Below are 19,365 nucleotides of genomic sequence, written 5' to 3'. Positions count from 1 at the left end.
TGAGAGCATAGGTGATAAAAATCAACAAGAAATGGACCTCCCAAAAGTGAGAAGCTCCCACACAGCAAAGAACACTGTCATTTGGACAAAGTGACAGCCTACAGAATAGGAAAAGATTTTTATCAGTGATCCACCCAATAGAGGCCTAATATCCAAAAGTATATAAAGAACTAAAAAAAAAATAGATAACAATAAAACAACCTAGTTTTAAAATAGGGGTACAGACCTGAACAGAGAAGCCTCAAAAGCAGAAACTCAAATGGCTGAGAAATGGTCAGTATCCTTAGACATCAGGGCAATGTCAATCAAAGCTACTTGAGATTTCATCTTATATCCGTTAGGATGGCTACAGTAAACAAACGCGTGACAGCCCATGGTGATGAGGGTGGGAGTAAGAAGAAAGCTTCAGACATTGCTCCTAGGTGTGTAAGTAGCCACTATGGAAATCAGTGTGGCCGTTCCTCAGAAAGATGAGAATCAATCTACCTCAAGATCCAGCTATACACAATTGGGCACATACCCAAAGGATGCTTTATCCTGCCAGAGAGATGATTGTTCTCATACATTTATTGCTGCTCTATTCATAATAGCCAGAAATTGGAAACAGTCTCAACAAACGAATAGATAAACAGAATGTGGGACATTTACACAGCAGAATATTACTCATCCACTTAAAATATGTAACTATGACATTGTCAAGGAAGGGAGTAAAACTAGAAAAAAATCACTGAGCGAGGGAATAGACCCAGAAAGTCAAATATGATATATACTTGCTAATTTATGAATATTAGCTGGGAGGACAGTGATAACTAAGCTACAATCTGCAGAACCACAGAGGTTAGGTGGAGAGCACAGGCCTAATGGGTCTCTTAGATTTAGCTAGGAAAGAGAAGTGAAATGTACGGGGAGGGACTAGAACAGTAAAATTTGGTGGGTCATGGAAGGGAAGGGGAAAGAGGGAGTGGCAACTAAAATTAAGGGCCAGTGTGAAAACTAATACAATAGAAGTTACATAAAATCTTTACATATATGCAAGCCATCTAAGTTACCTGATAACAGGGGAGACAGAGTCTTCTAACACAGTAGAACCTACATGCCTGTGAACTCACAGAGAGAGACTGAGGTAACAAACACAGGGCCTGCAGGGTCTGCAGCAGATGGGGGTCTTAGAAGGAAAAGGAGATGTGGGCAGACGGCCCCTGCTGCAGAAGCTATCTCCAAGTGGTAACCATGTGCAATAAAAATGTAGTTTTCTCCAAGGGAGTCTCACTGGGGAAACAAACTTGAATGCCCAGCAGATGGCCAAGAGGAAATCAACTCAGCATCATCTTTGGAAGCTCCTTATGACACAATGGTGTGTCAGGGTTTTTCCTTCCTCCCTTCCTTCCTCCCTCCCTCCCTCTCTTCCTGCCTTCCTTTCTCCCTTCCTCTTTTCCTTCCTCCCTCCCTCTTCCCTTCCTCACTTCCTTCCTCCCTTTCTTCTTCCTTCCTCTCCTCCCTTCTTCCTTCCTTCTTCCCTTCCTCCTTTCCTCCCTTCCTCTTTTTTTCCTTTCTTCCTCCCACCCTTCCTTCCTCCCTCCCTTCCTTTTTTCCTCCCTCCCTTCCTTCCTCCTTTTCTCCCTTTCTTCTTCCTTCCTTCCTCCCTTCCTCCTTTTCTCCCTTCCTTCTTCCTTTCTCCCTCCCTTTCTCCCTCCCTCCCTTTCTTCCTCTCTCCATTTCTTCCTCCCTTCCTTTCTTCCTTTCTTCCCTCTTTTTCTTTTCCTTTCTTTTTTTAAATTTTTACATATATTTCATTTTATTTATATTTTTTTTATCTTACCATACAGGTGCTCTATATATAAACTGGCTTCCACCTTAGTGTTTATATGGGATTCCTGGGTGTGTGTAATCTGTACAGAATCTCAGCATTATATCTGTTTCTTGTGTCTTTTCTCTGGCTCTTTTCCCACTGTGCATTTGTTTTGTCCTATTCCAATGTGTTAGTTTTTGTTTTACCTTATTGCATTGTTAATCCTGTAGAAGCCTGTTTATTTTCTTATGAGAGACAGAAAGGAAGTGTATCCGGATGAGAGGGGAGATGAGGAGGAATTGGGAAGAGTAGAGGGAGAAGAGACTGTCATCGGGATATGTTATGTTAGAAAGGAAGCAGCTTTCAATAAAAGGGTGGTAAAAGATGATCCTTTCTCCTTCCTTCCTAGTTTTGACACTTTCTTTCTGGGTGATCCCATAACACAAGCCTCTGCTAGGAGATGTCTCTTGGTGACAACTATTGACACAGACACACAAAGGAAGAAGAACATTGGAAATGTTTATACATATAAACATTCTAGGTGCCAGAACTCATACAGACAATAAAAACCATCAGCAACGTTCAACATGTAAATACACACTCCTCATTGTCAGAAATACATTCTCTTCTAGATCTTCAGCCTAAGTTAGACACTTGCCTGGTTTGTGTTGCAATAAAAATACATATTTTGTCTCCTCGGAACAACTGGTATGAATTAGAAGTTGAGGTTTTTGGCCAGTGCAATCAGGATGCCCTTACTTGAATGGATCCTTTCAGAGTATCGTGGTGCTTTCTGTGGCCGCAATTAGTGCGTCAGCAGTTCTAGATTCCCTGCCTCTGAACCACTTATTCACTCTCTTCTCAAAGGGCCGCTTGATCCTAAGACCCAGGACTGTCTTAACAGTTGAATTAGAGAAAAAAAAAATGTTCATTCTAGACTAGCTCGAATTTTACCATGTTGGCTTTACCTAAACATTTCACTTACAGGGACTGGAGGTTTCCTGTGCATGTATGCAATAGTTTAGTAAGAATCAGGATTATCTGCCCCTCTGTAGCGGAGTGAAAGGTGCTGGATTCAGAGCCAGGCACATCTTCCCCCAGGCCTTGGGTAATTTACCTAGCGCACTGAGTATCAGTTTTCGGACCTGTGAGGTAGGGGATGCTTCGCAGCTCCACACACAGGATTAGCATCAGCCGCCTACCCTGTCGTCATCCTAGGCCCCTTCATTGTAGTCCGTTGGCCAGATGGGGCAGGAGAGATCAGTTTTGTGGGGTTGCCTGGGGACAGGGCTTCCATTTGGAAGAGGACTAGGAAAACAGTACACCCGGGTCAGCTATTGTCCTGCTCCCCCGGGAGCTCATTAGACAATGGATAGGCTATCTTTTCCAGCACAGGCCCTGGATATTTTACTGTCCTTACAAGTAGACAGGAGAGCCCGGTCAGGTTACATCCTTCTTCCCTTTTTGCAGGGACTTTCAGCATTCAGTCCAACTTAGGGATTCCTCAGGCTCCATTTGGTTCTCGGGTCTTGAAAAACGTACTTGCTTTGGCACAGCTAAGCTATCTAAGATTCCTCCCCAAGGGACAAAGAAAATGTAGACGTTTGTGAATAACTTATGTCTAATATCTGGATTGTTTTACGTAATAATGAAGTGATGCAGATATCTTAAATGATAGAAAAGTAGACATTATGTCCTCTAAAGCCCTGTAACACTGAGCGATGGATATCCTGCAGGGAAGGGGGACCTATTAAAATGCAAGTACCCTTTCCTGTTCTCTGTGACTTTCAGCCCTAGAGCTAAATCAGACTTGAAGTGTTAATACTCTTCCTCTGTAGCCCACCCGTAGGACAAGCAAACCCCATAGCATCACTCCTTGGCTACGCAGGTGAATGTTAACCGACTTCTCTGATGTCACAGCAGGAAAGCCGAAATTGAAACCCACCTCCCTGTCCCCAAAGCCCCTGGTGGGATGCTAAGGTTTCCTCACAGGGACCTGCCCAATGGAACACCCATTGACAACAACACTTTCCCAGCATTCAGCGCTGGCTGGGTTGTTACAGGGAAAAAAAAAAAAAAAAAAAAGAGGATAGAGCCCCAAAGCTTGTGTGTCTTTGTTTCTTCCAGGAGAGAAGCCCTACAAATGCACGTGGGAAGGCTGCACCTGGAAGTTTGCCCGTTCAGATGAACTGACCAGGCATTACCGCAAACACACGGGAGTGAAGCCATTCAAGTGCGCGGACTGTGACCGCAGCTTCTCCAGGTCAGACCACCTGGCACTGCACCGTAGGAGGCACATGCTGGTGTGAGGAAGGCTCCGGTCCAGCTATGTGCAAGAGCTGGGTCTCTTCAGGAGCAACTAACTCAGCAGGGCTGAGCTCCCTCTACAGTGTTAATGTCAAGAGCACCGCCATTCCCACGGTGCCTGAAACCAGAGCAGGAACAAGAAGGAACCCTTCTCCCTTCGGCCTGAAGGTAACCCCCCATCATGACCACACGCGTGAGAGAGCCGTCTGTGTTCACGCTGGCCTGGGAGTTCAGCGCCTCAGGTCCTAAAGAGACAGGCATTATTTTCCATGCCGTGTCCTATGCCATTGAAAAGATGTTTGTAGCTTGTACATTTTCCGAGCTGACAGACACTCTGCTATCAGTCCCTTAAAGGTCATCTACCGCAAATTGATGGTTAGAGGAGACCTTCTCAGTTTGGTGATTCTTCCATGGCACCCCCACTCTCACCCCAACCCCAAACCCTTTTGACAACAGTTTCGGTTCCTATCTCAGTAAGCTAGAACACACATCCAGTCTGTTACCAGCAAGCAGCATGAACTAGAAAGGAAGGGGCTATTGGAGACGCTCCGTTACCCAAAAAGAAAGGCACACAGAAGTAGCCCTCTGTGCTAGCGATGGCGGACCTAGATAGCGCTCATACCTTGTCCTCATGCCATCCCTGAAAAGAACCAACATTGAGTCTTTTCATTTGTTTGTTGTTGCTTGTTTTTGTTCTGTTCCTATTCTGTTTTGTGCATCTGTTCCAGCAGAGGGGCAGAGCAGTTTCTTAAAGGCTAGTCCTGCTCTTCCCCGGCATGGACTGGCAGAGGTGTCTGTAGTTGAATAGGAAGAGCCTGTCTAAAAATAATAATGATGATAATGATAATAATAATAATAATAATAACTACTGCCCCACTTCAAATTGCAGTGTTCTGTCACCTAGGCACCATATCCTCCTGCCCTCAGTGTTTGATTACAAGGAATGGAGGGGAGGGGGGCTTTCTTAGACACACTGGCACCAAGGTAAGAGGTGGAGCTGCTCAGGCAAAGTCAGTGAACATGAAAACGAGACAAAAGCAGCGATGGAAATAATGCTCCTCTTGAGGAGAAAAGCAATACTGACTAGAAGGGCTTTCCTACAATAACTCCACTGAGGACTCACGTTACCGATTTTCATACTTACGAAAGGGATTGTAAAAAACACCCCAGCATTGCAGATGTCTTAGTTACATCCACAGCACGGAGGTAATCTTTCCTCTATTTGCTGTCCTACTTGCTTAAGTACCACAATTAAAGACTATGCTCCCCTTTGCTTGGTTGGAAACAGTTATTGGGTGATTAGAGAGGCAAGGGACGCAGAGCTGCGGATTAACTGTTCAGCCAGCGGCTCTGCTCGGCTCGGGCATGAGTCTGTGGAAAGAGGGTGCCCGTGGAAAGCCTGCCCTGGTGCTACTTCTCCAACTTGGAGAGCCAAGAGTCTGACTCTACGCATTTCACTTTTTAAACTGTCCCAGAATCCCCATGCTCCCACATCAACATCTGCAGGGACAGACAACCTGCTTATCGTAGGGGAAGGGTGAGAGCAGAGTTAGGTCCCGTCCTCCCTCTCAAAGTGGAGAGCTTTTTGTATCCAGCAAAATGTACAGGAAAAGCAATACATGCCCAACAAGCACTCTTTCCAAAATAGTTTGTCCCCCACTAAAAGCTGCTGTTTTTCTAGCTTTATGTGGCCATTGGGTTTGGTGAGATTTTCCTTGTGAAGACGTTTTATAGCTTAAATATAAAAGGTCTCCCGTGAAGGCCTTTGCAATATATTTCAATGACACGCTCGATTTGGGGAATTGCACAAATCAACCTCGTAAGGTTCCTAGCTCGTTTTTAAATGTCTGCACCTTCTAAAATGGTTTCTGGTGACAGCTATCCTTTCTCGTATCAGCTTCTAATTTGGAGAATTGTAGTCTGACAAAGCAAGAACTATCATGGTTACAAGGAGAACCATTTGCGTTGGGTAGCTTTTAAAAGAATTTTAATAAATGTTCAGGCAAAAGTATCATGGTGTACAGGTCAAGTCCCAGCTTCAGAAATATGTGCTCTATATTTCCTGCCAGGTCTAAAAAACATCATCAGGCAATTTCCCTCCTACAAGGGCTGCAGTTCTATTGATAAACTGCTTCAGCTGCACAGGTCGGTGCCCACCAGCCAGCAGGGTTTTTTTGTTTTTTGTTTTTTTTGCTTTTCTTTGTTTTCTTCTTTTATATATATACCTACCAACTGGAACATTTTTTTAATCTGTACTGTATGCACTTCCTACTTCTCATTGCCTGTAATCATCCAGAATACAACCAGGTTTCCTGATGCATGCCAGCATTAGTAACTAACTGGCCGGGGCAAAACACACGGACAGTAGCGAGCGAGCATAATCCCCGAAGCGCTGGCCCCAGAGCCTAGTTGGCAGGTAGTAAGGGAGTGAAGTATAGACTTGGCTTAGCTCTGTCTGCTCTCCTAAGAGTCAGTCCTTTTTCCACTGAGAAGCATCTTGCAAGTTTTACAGGGAAAAATTCACTGCACTGACAGGCAAGGGAAGCTTCCTGACTGACATCTTGATTTAAATTTAGCACAGGGCTAAATGAGTCGCACCTCTCTAACAGCATAGGGAAAGCCGTGGGGAAGTGAGCGCTTCCCCCTCACTCCCTGTATAAATGGAAAGCATATGGAGATGGTAAGGTAGTGGAGAAAACCCACCACCATTACAGCGTTTCCCTCTTTTTGACATAGCGATATTTTTAAAAGAGATGCAAGCACAAAGGAACACATCCCAAGATCTTGATCTGGCCCAAGACCTGAAACTTATTTGGAACTTGCCATGAGGGGGTGGGGGGTGTAACCAATCCTCCTCAGTAAGTTTCCTGGGTGTGTTTCCCGTATAACAGAAAGTGGTTGGAGACTAAAGGAAACGGGACATCCTTAGGCACAGAAAATCCTCCACCCATTTCATGTGTGTCTAGCTTCTTGAAAAGCACAGTGTATGGGAAGCTATCAAAAAAGAGAATCCTAAAGCGCTTCTCAATGGTTTCCTAAGCAGAGCACGCTTTGCTTTCCGACGTGAAATGGTTCAGCTTGCAGCTTAGGGAGAGTGTGCGTGTTCGGGAACACCACGCGCGCACAGCAGGGAGAACCAATTGTCTCCTTGCAATATAAAGACTGGTGACAGGGGACTTGGCCTGTTAGGGGGTTTTCAGAGAGTCCCTCATATTCCAATCTTATGGTTACATGAGTAAAATGAGCACTTTTAAATCTCACTTGAAAGATGGAAAAGGGAAGTGATGAGTTGGGGGAGGGGCTTTCAACATGCTACAGGGTTCACAAAACAAAAGTTGTAAGTGATTAGAAAAGCCATGTTCATCATGGTTGGAACTTGGAACAGCTCGTGCGAAGACTGTGTTTGTTTTCAAACAATTTGTTTGATGTCGGATTGCCATTCGAGGCTCACAGGGACATGGAGAAGTCTGCACTTTGAGATGAGCTCATTAGAATGATAACATGTATATGGATAAAGATGCAGTATTCCTTAGTCTGTGTTTTGTTTATTATATGTACCAAAGCTGCAATTGAATAAATCTGGTGAGGTGAGGCCTTCAGTTGTATCCGTATGCCTTTGTCTTGATGTAATTAATGACTGCCTCGAAACGTAGCTGAGACATTATTACAAGGCTGTCCGATCGCTTGTAGAGCGAGGTGGAACTTAAGCAGTGTTAATACCAGCACCTTCTCATACAAAGGATGTAATCTGAGCTAATGCTGATGAACCACACAGGCCCAGGAAGCCTTAATACCCATAGTTCAAGATCCACTCTCAGAGTTTGTCCTTTTCCATTGCCTGTAAGTTTATCACATAAACGTAGGCCACCGGCCAGATCTCTCTCTTTCCTTTTCCTGAGGTTGTGTATCCCACAGAAGTGTTCTCAAACTGACTTGGCTCAGTTGAGGAAAGAGGTTTGGCCCGTTATGTCTTCCATATTCCGTGTCTACTTATTCCCACACTGCCTTTCACTTATCTGGACAGACACCCCAACACATGCACCTGTGTGCACACATGTGTATATGCAGCAGCCGGCAGGCAAGTAAATATCAACAAGGAACTTTTTTAAAGAAAGAATTTGTAATAATCCATCCTATGTAGAGATGTAAGTTATTCCCTGACTAGAGGATCAGCTTATAATACTATGTAACTTTGCCTGCGTTTTATAGTTAAGAAATGTATATAAAAAAATTAAAATGCTCTATTTTCACAATTTCATTATAGAGTAATGTCTGTTTAGCGACCCATGCCCATTGGTATTTTAAATATGCTAAATGTTGAACAATTGCAATAGAAATTCAGATTTTCATAAGAAAATAAATCAGAAGGATACTGCATCTTTAAAAATAGAGTAACGCTATTTTACTGTATTCGTAACATATGTGATAGTGGAAAAGTATTTTCAAACATGCAAATTTTACAGAGGTTGTAAATAGTTTGATGACGTATGTTGGGGAAAAGCTTCTAGTTTTCATCACAATAAAAAAAAAACCACTTGTTCAGCTATGCCTTGTGTATGGATGATACACGCAATTAGCAATGTTGTCATGGGAACTGGTCCCACTTGTTGATGTTCTTGGTGCTTGGTTAGAGCTGAGTGGCCACTTGTCATGGTTTAGCCAGAATGATTTGAAACTCCAATGACGTCACATTTTCACCCTTGTCATGGCTTTTCTGGGAGCAGAAAAAATGACAACTTACTTGTTCTAGAAAGAATCATCTGGCAATCATTCTCCCCTCTCATTTTATCTTCTTCTTCAACAAGATGGTTCCCAATTTAGAAAGTAAAATGAAATGCAGGTGTTTATTCTCGTTGGAGTTCCAGAGGGATTGCTTTCTGGTGTAGATGTAGGTCAATGAGGTTAAGTGTATGGATATGACCATGTATTAAAAGAGTCCACAGTGGCAATGGGAAAAAAGTAATGTCCATTTTTCGGAAATGAATTAAATGCTGAAAGTGCCTGTCAATGAATATGACCAGTGAGATGATCCTATACTTTCACACAGCAATAATTATTTATCTTATTATACATGCTTACATGGTTTTTCCTTCACAGTTAGGGAGCTCTCTCTCTCTCTCTCTCTCTCTCTCTCTCTCTCCACACACAGGAAAGAAATGCACATAGTAAATTAAATCTATTCACAAAAACCCACAGAAGAGGGCTTTCATCGCTTTGAAGCATAACAAATCTTATTTGCAATTTACTCTCTCTTTATTCCATTTTCTTTACTTGAATACAAGCAGGTGATATATATATGGAGATTAAAGTTATCTTTATTGTATGCGAAAATTATAATAGTTAGATAAAAATTTTGACTGTGATGGACCTCAAACTCATGACCTAGCATGACCATAGCTCCCACCAGCTTGCTCAGTTAAGAACACCAAGTACTCAGAGCAGAACTGTGAGAGATTCTTGCCTGCTTTATTTTACCCACTTAGCTCAGTGCCCAAGTCCGTCTTTGTGTATTTGGTCTCTTTTCAGCTGACTTATATCCTTGTATCGCCAAGGAACATTTAGAGATGCACATTGACAAATTATCCCTCCCCTCCCCGAGAAAGTCCCCGGACACTTGTGAAGGCCTTCAGACAGTTACCTCACAACGTACCATCAGAAGTTCACACGCTCCTTTTTAAAATTATTTTATAGCTAGGTCGAGAAAACCATCCATTACTTACCCTACTCTGTTTCAAAGATGAAGGGAGAAAGCAAATGTATCAGGAGGTAGATAGGAAAACCAAACAGCTGCCATGTCAAAGCACAGCTACCGCATCACTGAAGCCAAACCTCTGACTTCCTTATTTCCCCATGTGGTCTGAAAGTGCTAAAGTATCCCTTCAGGTTCAAAGCTCAGTGCATGGGGAAAGCGGGAACTCCTAATTAATGCCACATGCCGACGGCGACACTAAGAATTACCTCCCATCTGTACAACCATTCTCCAGTTCACAGATGAGAAACTGAGGCACAACAAGAATGGCTGAGATGTCCATGGGCACGGGATAAGGCTCTGCAGCCTGCGTTCTTTCTCTCGTAGGCATATTTCTCTTCCTTATTCCTGGCTGCCACGTTCCCGGTCTCTTGTTCAGTTTTGTTCTGCGAACCCTGTAGGGGTAAAATAGAAGGACATCACCTAGCACATGATGTGACTATAGTAGAGAGGACTTTAACTCAGAACCATGGTCGTTCTAGACAAACATCAAACCAGAGATCTCCCTAAACTTGGCACTTTCTTTCATAGGTTTGCACAGAGCCTCCAAGATCTTCAAAACCTTTCTTACTTCCTACGACATTAGCCCCGTTAGTTTTCCTCGGTTTACATATTTCCATTTCCCTCCCTCACAGTCCTGCTCTAATCTGGGAAAGGGCATCTGAAACCCTCACCTCAGAAGAGCTACTTCCTTATTGCGGAGGCCACACTTAAAGGTGTTCACGAGTAGTGACGCCAGCATCTAGATCAGTGCACGGGGCCTTTCCAGGGCTCTCACTTAACAGCACTGCCTTGGAATCTTTTAAATAGTCTCATAAATAATTTGCTTATAGTATTGTTAGTTTGAGTTTTATGTGAGGAGCTGTCTGACATCAGAGAAATGAAATCCCTCCCTGTCTGCACAGAAGGTCTCTGACAGTATTGATTCATGGAAGCACTAATGGACTTTGAAAACATTAAGAATGCCATTTCTCCGGAGTGTTTCGGTTTGTGAAAATGAATCTCCTGAATTATGATCCTTCTCCCTGTTAGTTGGCTGGGGGAAGAGATAAAAGCTATATAAACAACTTCTCTTCTATGCTGAAAGCAAGGGTCTATGTCCACAGCCTCCTAGAGACGGGGACTCCTGTCACTTAATTGAGTTTCGACAACAATTATTTCTCAGATGACAATGCCACCACTCTAAGTGAGTTGACAAGGGGAAGAGTCACATCAATAACCGTTCCCCCCCCCTGAATTTCTTCTCTAGAAATGTGAAGTGTTTCAGTGACTCTTGTTATGAATTATTCTTTTTTCAAAAGCAGGTGTAGCCAAGTCCTTGACAGAGATTAATCTTTGTTGAGAAATGAGGGTTTATAAGAGAGAATTCCTCTCCAATTTCTACTAGTAAAAGTGTCCAGTCAATCAAAAACTAAGATATTATTTTAGGAATATTTTGACATCTTCCTTTTATACTCATTTTGTTCTCTAAAAATACAACAATAAAACATTACAGATGTGTTTTCCCCTACCCATGTTTCTAGCTTTCCTGTGGCAGAATTTTGTGATTGTATCCAGATCATAGAATATATTTTGTTCCTCAAATTATTACATTCAGTAGATATCATTGAACCAGGCACTGGTGCCTGCATGCAAGGCTCTTTCCTATCAACTTGTGTGTGTACAACTTGTTGTGTTTGAAGGTTCATCTTTGAAACCCACTGTCTCCCGCCAAGGGATGGCAGTTGTATTGTTTTGTCCATGTCTATGTGGGACACATTGCATCACATGGCAAAGCAACTGTAAATGGATGTGAGATCAAGACTAACAAAACCAGCTTGAAAACATTGTCTTACGTATTACATCATCCTGCCTCATAATGCAATTATGTGTATCATGATCACCTTTTACAAAGAGAAACCAGCAAATTCATGTTTGTCCATAGAAGGGTGTACTAGGAATTGTCTGTGTTGTGAAACTATGAGAACAGACCACCTTTAATATACCCACCTGCCACTTAAAATGACTTAGTTATAATTAGTAGTAGTCTAGACGTTGCTCTTGGTGTGTGGGGGTCAGTGCAGACGTCATATTCTTTTGAATAAATCTCCCAGTCATATCTGAAAAAAAAACACATGAGAATAAAGAAAAACATCATCTTTGGCCAAATCAAGCAGTCATCTCTTTGCTTTTCCTCAACAGTAAGCTCATTACACATTGTGATTGGATCACAAGATCTTCTGTGTGAAAATATGAAAATGTCGTTTACTTATTCTAGGCTGGAAACCTCTGCACAGCAAAGGAAATAGATGAGCTGCTTCTGGTTCATATTTATGGATGTAATCTTACAGAAAGACTCTTGGGCATATGACCCAGAGAGTTAGAGTGCCCAGAGGAAAGCCTACACATAAAGATAAAGTCCCCCAAGGATGCTGGCAAGCAAATGTGTTGAGTTCTTAAATCTCTATTCGGTTTTTCTGTTCAGAGTTTTAATTGCAAATGAATTTATTTCTTCAGCTTAAAGATCTAATTTCCTAATAGTTTCCTCCACATTTATATACTCTGTAGTGTTTAGGCAGCTCCTGTTATAAGTTTATTAATATTATGTAAGTGTTGTTCTTGTATTTATGTATAGTGTATGTATTGTAAATATACTCAGAGCTTTTCCTTTTTACTGTAAAATGGTGATTTTTTTTGCCCTATGATAATGAACAGGGAGACTCTCCTAATGAGATTCTCTCAGTTATTCCAGTCTATTCTCAGAGATTTAAATGAACAAGTGTTATCGTTTTCAATGGTGTCTCAGACATATTCTGTTGGTGCATCGCTTTTCTGTATTCAACTTTCCTATGAATTGAGCTGTGAACTAAAATAGAGTTTAAACCTTTATCTGTATGCATTTGTATAATTATCTGAATGAAGGCATGAAGGTTAAATAAAGCATTTTGTATGGAACAAGACTCCCTAATTATTACCAAAGCTGACTCAGTCGCTTTGGAAATCATAGTTATTAACAATTCTAATTAAACCTTTGTTGGGGATGGTTTACTGCTTGCATATAGTATATTGAAACCCAGGAGAAGATGGAATCCATGTTTTAAAAAGAAGGAGGTTTTTATTTTGCAACAACCATCATCTAAAAAGAGATTCCTGTTGTTTTAATGCTTTACATATTCAAAGGTGGTCCAGAAATACTGCATGATCCAGAAGATGCATCTCTCACAGCTCAAAATTGAATCAATGAGTTGCAAATTCGTCAGACTTTGTGTGTCGCAGAACAATCCATGGAGCATGGCAAGGCTGGCTGCTCTCGCTGTGTTTCTAAGAAAACTAGATTACTGCAGACTGAAAAATAAGAGCATTAATAAATATACTATCGTTAAAAATAACTGCATGAAAAGAATGTTTCTTACTACCTAGTAGGCTTTATTCAAAGATCTAGAACATCTTCTATAAAAGAAATGGCTGTAAATTATTCTTGACAGCATCTTCTGTGTTTTTTGTTCATTCCAAAAAGCTCAGGTGATAATCCAGCCATATTCTATTGAATATGAAGTGGCAATGGAAAGTGAAGCAATCCATTTAGGCAACACGTCCAGTCAGTTTGGTTGTAGGATCAGTTCCCTTAGCCATCAGGGGGGTAAAAAGATGGGAGGTAGGGAGTGGGAGATGAGATGATCAGGGATAATGGTGAACAGGCAACAAAGATACCTTTGATTATCCACCTACAAAAAACACAAGCCCATCAACATGTCCTTCATGCTCTGCAAAGAAAAACCAGAGCGCCAACGAGATGTCAGATCACTCCACCACTGCCTCAAATTCTGTTTCAAAAGAATAGTGAGTTCTGCGACATTGTTCTACTACATACCAAGGAACTGGCCAGAGCCTGCAAGCTGTACCTCATAGCCCTCCAGCATCAAAGCCCAGTCCTTTCACCTTTGCACAAGTTGGGTCAACATTACTTTCTCAAGTCCACTCTGTTGAAACAGCACTGAGGGGTCTCGGAAAAGTCTCTTTCTCTACCACTAAAAGCCTTCTATGTGGTGTCCTGAGAACTACACAATAGTTTAACAACTCATGAAGAGTATGTGGTTCTTAAAATCTGATAGCAGCAAAGCAGTCAATTTTTATAAATTGGTGTGTGTGTGTGTGTGTGTGTGTGTGTGTGTGTGTGTGCAAGCATGCATGCATGCACACACATGGAGGACAGAGGACAGCCTTATGGCATCAGTTCTCTCCATTTACCTTCATGTGAATTCTGGTGATTGAACTTATATTGCCAGGCATACGCTTCAAACACCTTTGCCTGCTGAGCCTTCTCTATGGTTTTAATCAGTTCCAATACATTTTAAAAAGTATTATGTATGTATGTATGTATGTATGTATGTATGTATTTATTTATTTATTTTGTGTGTGTGTGTGTGTGTGTGTGTATGTGTGTGTTGTCTACATTGATGTATGTGCACCACCTGCATGCCTGGTACCCATGCAGTTCACAGGAAAGCATCAGATACCCTGGAACTGTAGTTACAGGTAGCTGTGAGCCACCATATGGATGTGGAAAGACAAGCATGGGTCTTCTGCAAGAGTGTCCAGTTCTCTTAACCACTGAATTGTCTTTCCAGCCCTCCAAACAGTCCAATTTTGCTTTTAAAATGCAATACTTTTTTAGTGGTAACATTTTTAGAAATGCTTCTCTAAGGCAGAGAGCAGTAATGAGCAAACCTTGTCTTCTAGACTCGTTGTCTGGGGTAGAGGCATTTGCAAGACTGAGCTGAATCCATCCCTTACTTTATGTTGACTATGGCCTTTAATAAACAGGAAGTTGAGCGTTAGATTTATACAATCACTGGCTTAAATTTAAGCCAGTAAAAAGTGCTCTTTAGGCCATACAAGCAACCAAACCAAATTTTTGGCTTGGTTTTTGTTTGTTTCTTTTGTTGTTTTAATTTGTTGTACTTCAGTAACCCTCACTTCTAGTAAGCTCCTGAAACAAGTCTCCCAGAACACATCAGGAAATGTTCTGATTTATCTGGTATTACTTCAGGCCGGTGATTCCTGAACATGTCAATGCGTAAAATTACATGGTAGCTGGAAAATTCAATAACTTCTTCAGGCCTCAGCTCGATGCAGGGTGTCTGGACATAAGTGTGGTTTTTAACTGTGATATTGATGGTCTCGTTGTTCATTATGGGTTCCAATTGGATGATTAGGAAACAGTTCACGGAATAGTTAAAAATGTGCTTACAGTTAGATTGCCTTGGGCTTTAATATGTACATACATACATACATACATACATACATACATACATACATACATACATACATACAAAAATATATACACAAATATGTGTGTGTGTGTGTGTGTGTGTGTGTGTGTGTGTGTGTGTGTGTGTGTTCAGATATTCAGGTATTCGGTGCTGGAAAGAAGTAGATCCTTGACAACTTATTTCAGTCCCCAGTGGCCACTAGGCTTCTAGTACATAGTTTCTTGTCTTCCCACCAGAGTTGCATAGTTTCCTTCAACACAATGGATTGCTTGTGCTTGTCCCCATGCTGTCTGGATTTAATATATTTGTCTCCCAACAGTGTAATAAACATAATCTACATTACTTCCTGTTTAGTCTAAATCCACCAGTGAACTACACAACATACAGGAGGGATTATGCATTTCTGAAATAAATCACATTCTCTTTTTCAGGAACAACTTTTACTTGGGCTTTTCCTGATTGTGGTTTCACTATACTGTGTGTGTGTGTGTGTGTGTGTGTGTGTGTGTGTGTGTGTGTGTGTGTGTGTGTGTGTGTGTGAGAGAGAGAGAGAGAGAGAGAGAGAGAGAGAGAGAGAGAGAGAGAGAGAGAGATACAAGGCCATGATGACATCAACAACATCAGGCCAGTATTATAACAGCAGATTGACTCAAGAAAGGTACAGAACTTTAAATAGATACAAGCATACGACTACTCCTTTGTCTTGCTGTTGCTATGGTTTATATATAAAACTGCCGTCCGTTGTCCTGTAAAGAATGGCAAAATATTAAATGTCTGTGCCATGGGCTGCTGTGGTACCCATGTTTCAGATCCTCCAGTTTGTTGCTAAGTTACAGGTCAGCATAACACCCCAATAGCAACCTCGCTATTTTCTTAGTCTGCTGTGTCCTTAAGTATGGACATAGACCAGGCCATGCAGTGGATGGCGTAGAGGGTTAACCATTATGGATCATTCTCATAACTCTGATATCTCATATTCATTTGGCCTGGACCATCTATTGCTGAATTAGAGTCCACAGATCTGACTCCACATTTGATGACTGATTTGGAGTTTTGTAATAGTGCAACAAACACAGTATCCTTAAGCTCCTGAGATAGGCTACAATCTATTGGAGTCACAAGTAAATACATGGCACCAGAGAACAACCTCTATCTCAGCCTTAGAAAAACTACCTGCTTAGGGACAGTCTTACTAGCCAATGAGGTTACCAGCCAGTGAGTCCCAGAAATCCCCTCGTCTCTGTCTCTTTAGCATGGGATTACACGCATGCACCCCGACACCAAAGTTCTAGGGACTGGAGTTGGGTCCTCATGCTTACAAAGCAGTATGTGATTACCTACACTATCTCCTTCCCTCCATAAACCAATTCTTTCAAAATCAATGTCTGTATTGAACTGGACACATATTAGTTGTTTCTGTTCTTCTGGAAACCCCTAATAGTATCCATATGTTACCTTCCTCAAGCTCCTGCCCATCTTTTTCACCCTTTTTTGTGTGACCAATAAAGATGTGTTTTCTTAACACAGACATCTCCCATCCTCAAGAAAATTCTGGTCCCAGCTGCAGTTTAATAAAGAGGTGCCAAGGGCAGCTTCCTGAGGGATGTGATCAGGACTATAATAGGTGGCTTCAGTCAGAGGTTTGGACTAGGTGACTTGTTTGTGGTATGTGCTTCCACACAAAAAGGCTTCCCATGAACAGCTTCTTTTTTTTTCCTTCTTATCTTTTTTTTATTAATTGGTTTTGTTATTTCTTTACATTTCAAATGTTGTCCCCGTTCCTGGTCTCCCTCCTGTAAAGCCCCCATCCTATTCCCCCCTCCCTTTTACCCCTAAGATCACCATCTCCCCCATGCACCTACCCACTCCAGCCTCGCCCCTCTAGCATCCCCCTTATGCTGGGGCATCAAGCCACCATAGTACCAAGGGCCTCCCCTCCCATTGATGTCAGATAAAGCAATTCTCTGCTACATATGTTGTCATGGACCCATACCTGTGTACTCTTTGGTTGGTGGCTTAGTCCCTGGGAACTCTGGGGGCTCCTTTCTCTTAAAAACAAAATCAATTTCTGCATTTGTAAATTCTCCCAAGGGCTGTGGACTTTTATGTAAACCATAATCTCAAAGTTTTAGAACTTTACATAATTGCTAAAATTACATATCTAAGTCAAGATTGACATCTTGAAGGCCAATTTCTTTAAGTTATTCCAAGTTAGTAAAGCACCAAATATGTGCTAATTTCTTATGTTCAAATATTCATCCTACAGTTTTGATTCTTAAGTACTCCTATACTCAATTATAAATGGTTGTAGGATCCAAAGGAACTAATTATGAAATCTCATCCAGATTGCAGCTTACCTTCGCAGATGGTTTAGGTTGTAGAAGATGGGAGTTCTCATGTGAGACACTAATATCCCATTCACAAAACAGATGGGAAACTCAAAAAGTTGGAAACAAGAAGCCCCATTTTAGAACAAAGAATAGGAAATCAGCCACAATGATCTGTATTCCTGAGTTACATGTTCTGTTGGCTTTGGATTTGGGGGTGTTGTTTCTATAGTTCTTGTCGCTATTGTTTGTTGACCTAATGTCCCCACCTCCTTGGGGAAGTCTATACAGCAACATACAGATAATGTACTTCTCTTTAATTGGATTTCCATGCATTTGGTTAATATACGAAATTATATCCTCCTGTTCCTGTAGACTTTTGAATATGGTGGAATTTTTCTTTAATATCCTCCCTGCCTAGTAGAGGCATAGTCCTTATCAATAAGTGGTGGTGTTCATACATATCTATCACACTGGTTTTTAGTTTGAGTTCCTTTCCTTTCCTATGAGATAGCTTGGAATGACTGAAGAAATTCCTGTTTCTCATAACTGGCAGTAGGATGTTCCTTAGGAGAGTCTAGTAGCTAGAGCTCTCTAATGGAATTAAACTTTCTTCAGTGCTGTAGAAAGTCCCCAACCTAAATAGCTCTTCTATCAACAATGTCAAGGATGAGGAACCCAGGCCTAGGTCATATTAAAAATATTTGAGCCTCTTCAACAGTCAAGCACTATCCAGTACTTAGAGATGCAGAAATGTCTAGTAAATCATAATCAAAGGAAGCAATAGGTGAATATTTAGAGAATGACAGATGCAGTATGCTTTTTCCAACTATGACCAGACTCAGACTCTCTCTGATGCTGAATCATTGTTGCCAACTTTACTGGAAATAGAATTAAGTAAGATAAAAGCCTCTTGGTGGGTTTTAAAGGGTATTTCCTTGAAGGATTAAATCAGGGGATAAGATACTCTCCCAGTGTAGGTGACACACACACACACCCCCACCAGCCATGGGTAGCCCAGATATAAAGAGTTTCAAGGGAAAAGCTATTGGTTTTTTGCCTGCCCATCTTTGTTCTTTGGTGGTGAATGCGTCTAATTCTGCTGCTGCGACTGCTCTTCACTGACATAAGAACCCAGTCTCTCAGCCTTCCAATGTGAACTTGAGGCTAATGGCAGTCGAGGAATCCTCCAAGCCTTCAGCAGCAGATTAGGTCTTCTGAGACATCCAGCCTCATGGGCTCATCTTTCCCAGAATGCAGACAACCATGTTTGGACTGCCCAGCATGCATCGTGTGAGCCAGTCTAATGCATCCCACTTCGGTATGTATTTATTATGTCAGTTCTGGTCCTCTAGAGAACCCCACTGGTACGCCCACAGTTCTGTTTCAAGTTGTCGTGTCCAAAACTCACTGCTCCCTTGCCTGCTGTGTGTTTGGCTTGGTGAATTCTAGCTTGTTCATTTTCTCCTATCAGGGTTCTTCCCAGAACTGTTTACCCATCCTGCAAGGAGGCGAGTGGTGGTTGCTCTTAGGCTGTAAGCACACAGCAAGTATTATACCTGCAAGATTCTAAGGAGCCATTGCGGTATCTTTTCCTTTGCTAGATTGTGAGCTGTTGGAGATCTAAGAGCCTCTCCTTCATTTCTCATTCCAGAGAGCCCGGCGTGATGTGCAGAGAGGACTCATTTCCTATAAAAACTCATCGCTATGCAAATGATCCAATTTAGAGATACGGTTTTAATATGGAGAGAAAAAAGAAAAGTCAAAAGCATACTTCTGAAACAGATCATAGACATCCAAAAGACTAGAAGTCAGAATCTGGACTTTGTTATCTAGGTAACGAAGAGAGTAATAAGATGTTATTGCTAAAAAAGAATGATCGAGTAATTTAAAGGTTCAGATTAGATTTTTAAATTTTAGATTTCCACACTTTCCAGTAGA

At 41.7% G+C, this 19,365-nt stretch overlaps 1 protein-coding gene across 17 annotated transcripts in view; it reads left to right on the top strand.

Moving 5' to 3' along the window:
• The window catches only part of Klf12 (KLF transcription factor 12), a 432,451-nt gene extending 419,241 nt beyond the window's left edge, over window positions 1-13,210 (top strand). For 15 of the 17 annotated variants that reach the window (XM_039093393.2, XM_039093390.2, XM_006252410.5 and 12 more), the window contains one exon: window positions 3,917-12,779. In XM_039093393.2, the coding sequence (XP_038949321.1) occupies window positions 3,917-4,098 (182 nt within the window). In that variant the 3' untranslated portion in view covers window positions 4,099-12,779. Of the gene's footprint in view, window positions 1-3,916; window positions 12,780-13,004 lie in introns of those variants that run through there. The other 2 variants (XR_005493737.2, NM_001107281.1) reach the window with 2 other exon arrangements.
• Window positions 13,211-19,365: the final 6,155 nt, after the last annotated feature.

This window comes from Rattus norvegicus, chromosome 15 (genome assembly GCF_036323735.1).
Source record: "Rattus norvegicus strain BN/NHsdMcwi chromosome 15, GRCr8, whole genome shotgun sequence".
Classification (NCBI taxonomy): Eukaryota; Metazoa; Chordata; class Mammalia; order Rodentia; family Muridae; genus Rattus; species Rattus norvegicus.
Note: the sequence above shows the minus strand (reverse complement) of the source record. Positions and strands in the feature narration are given on the sequence as shown.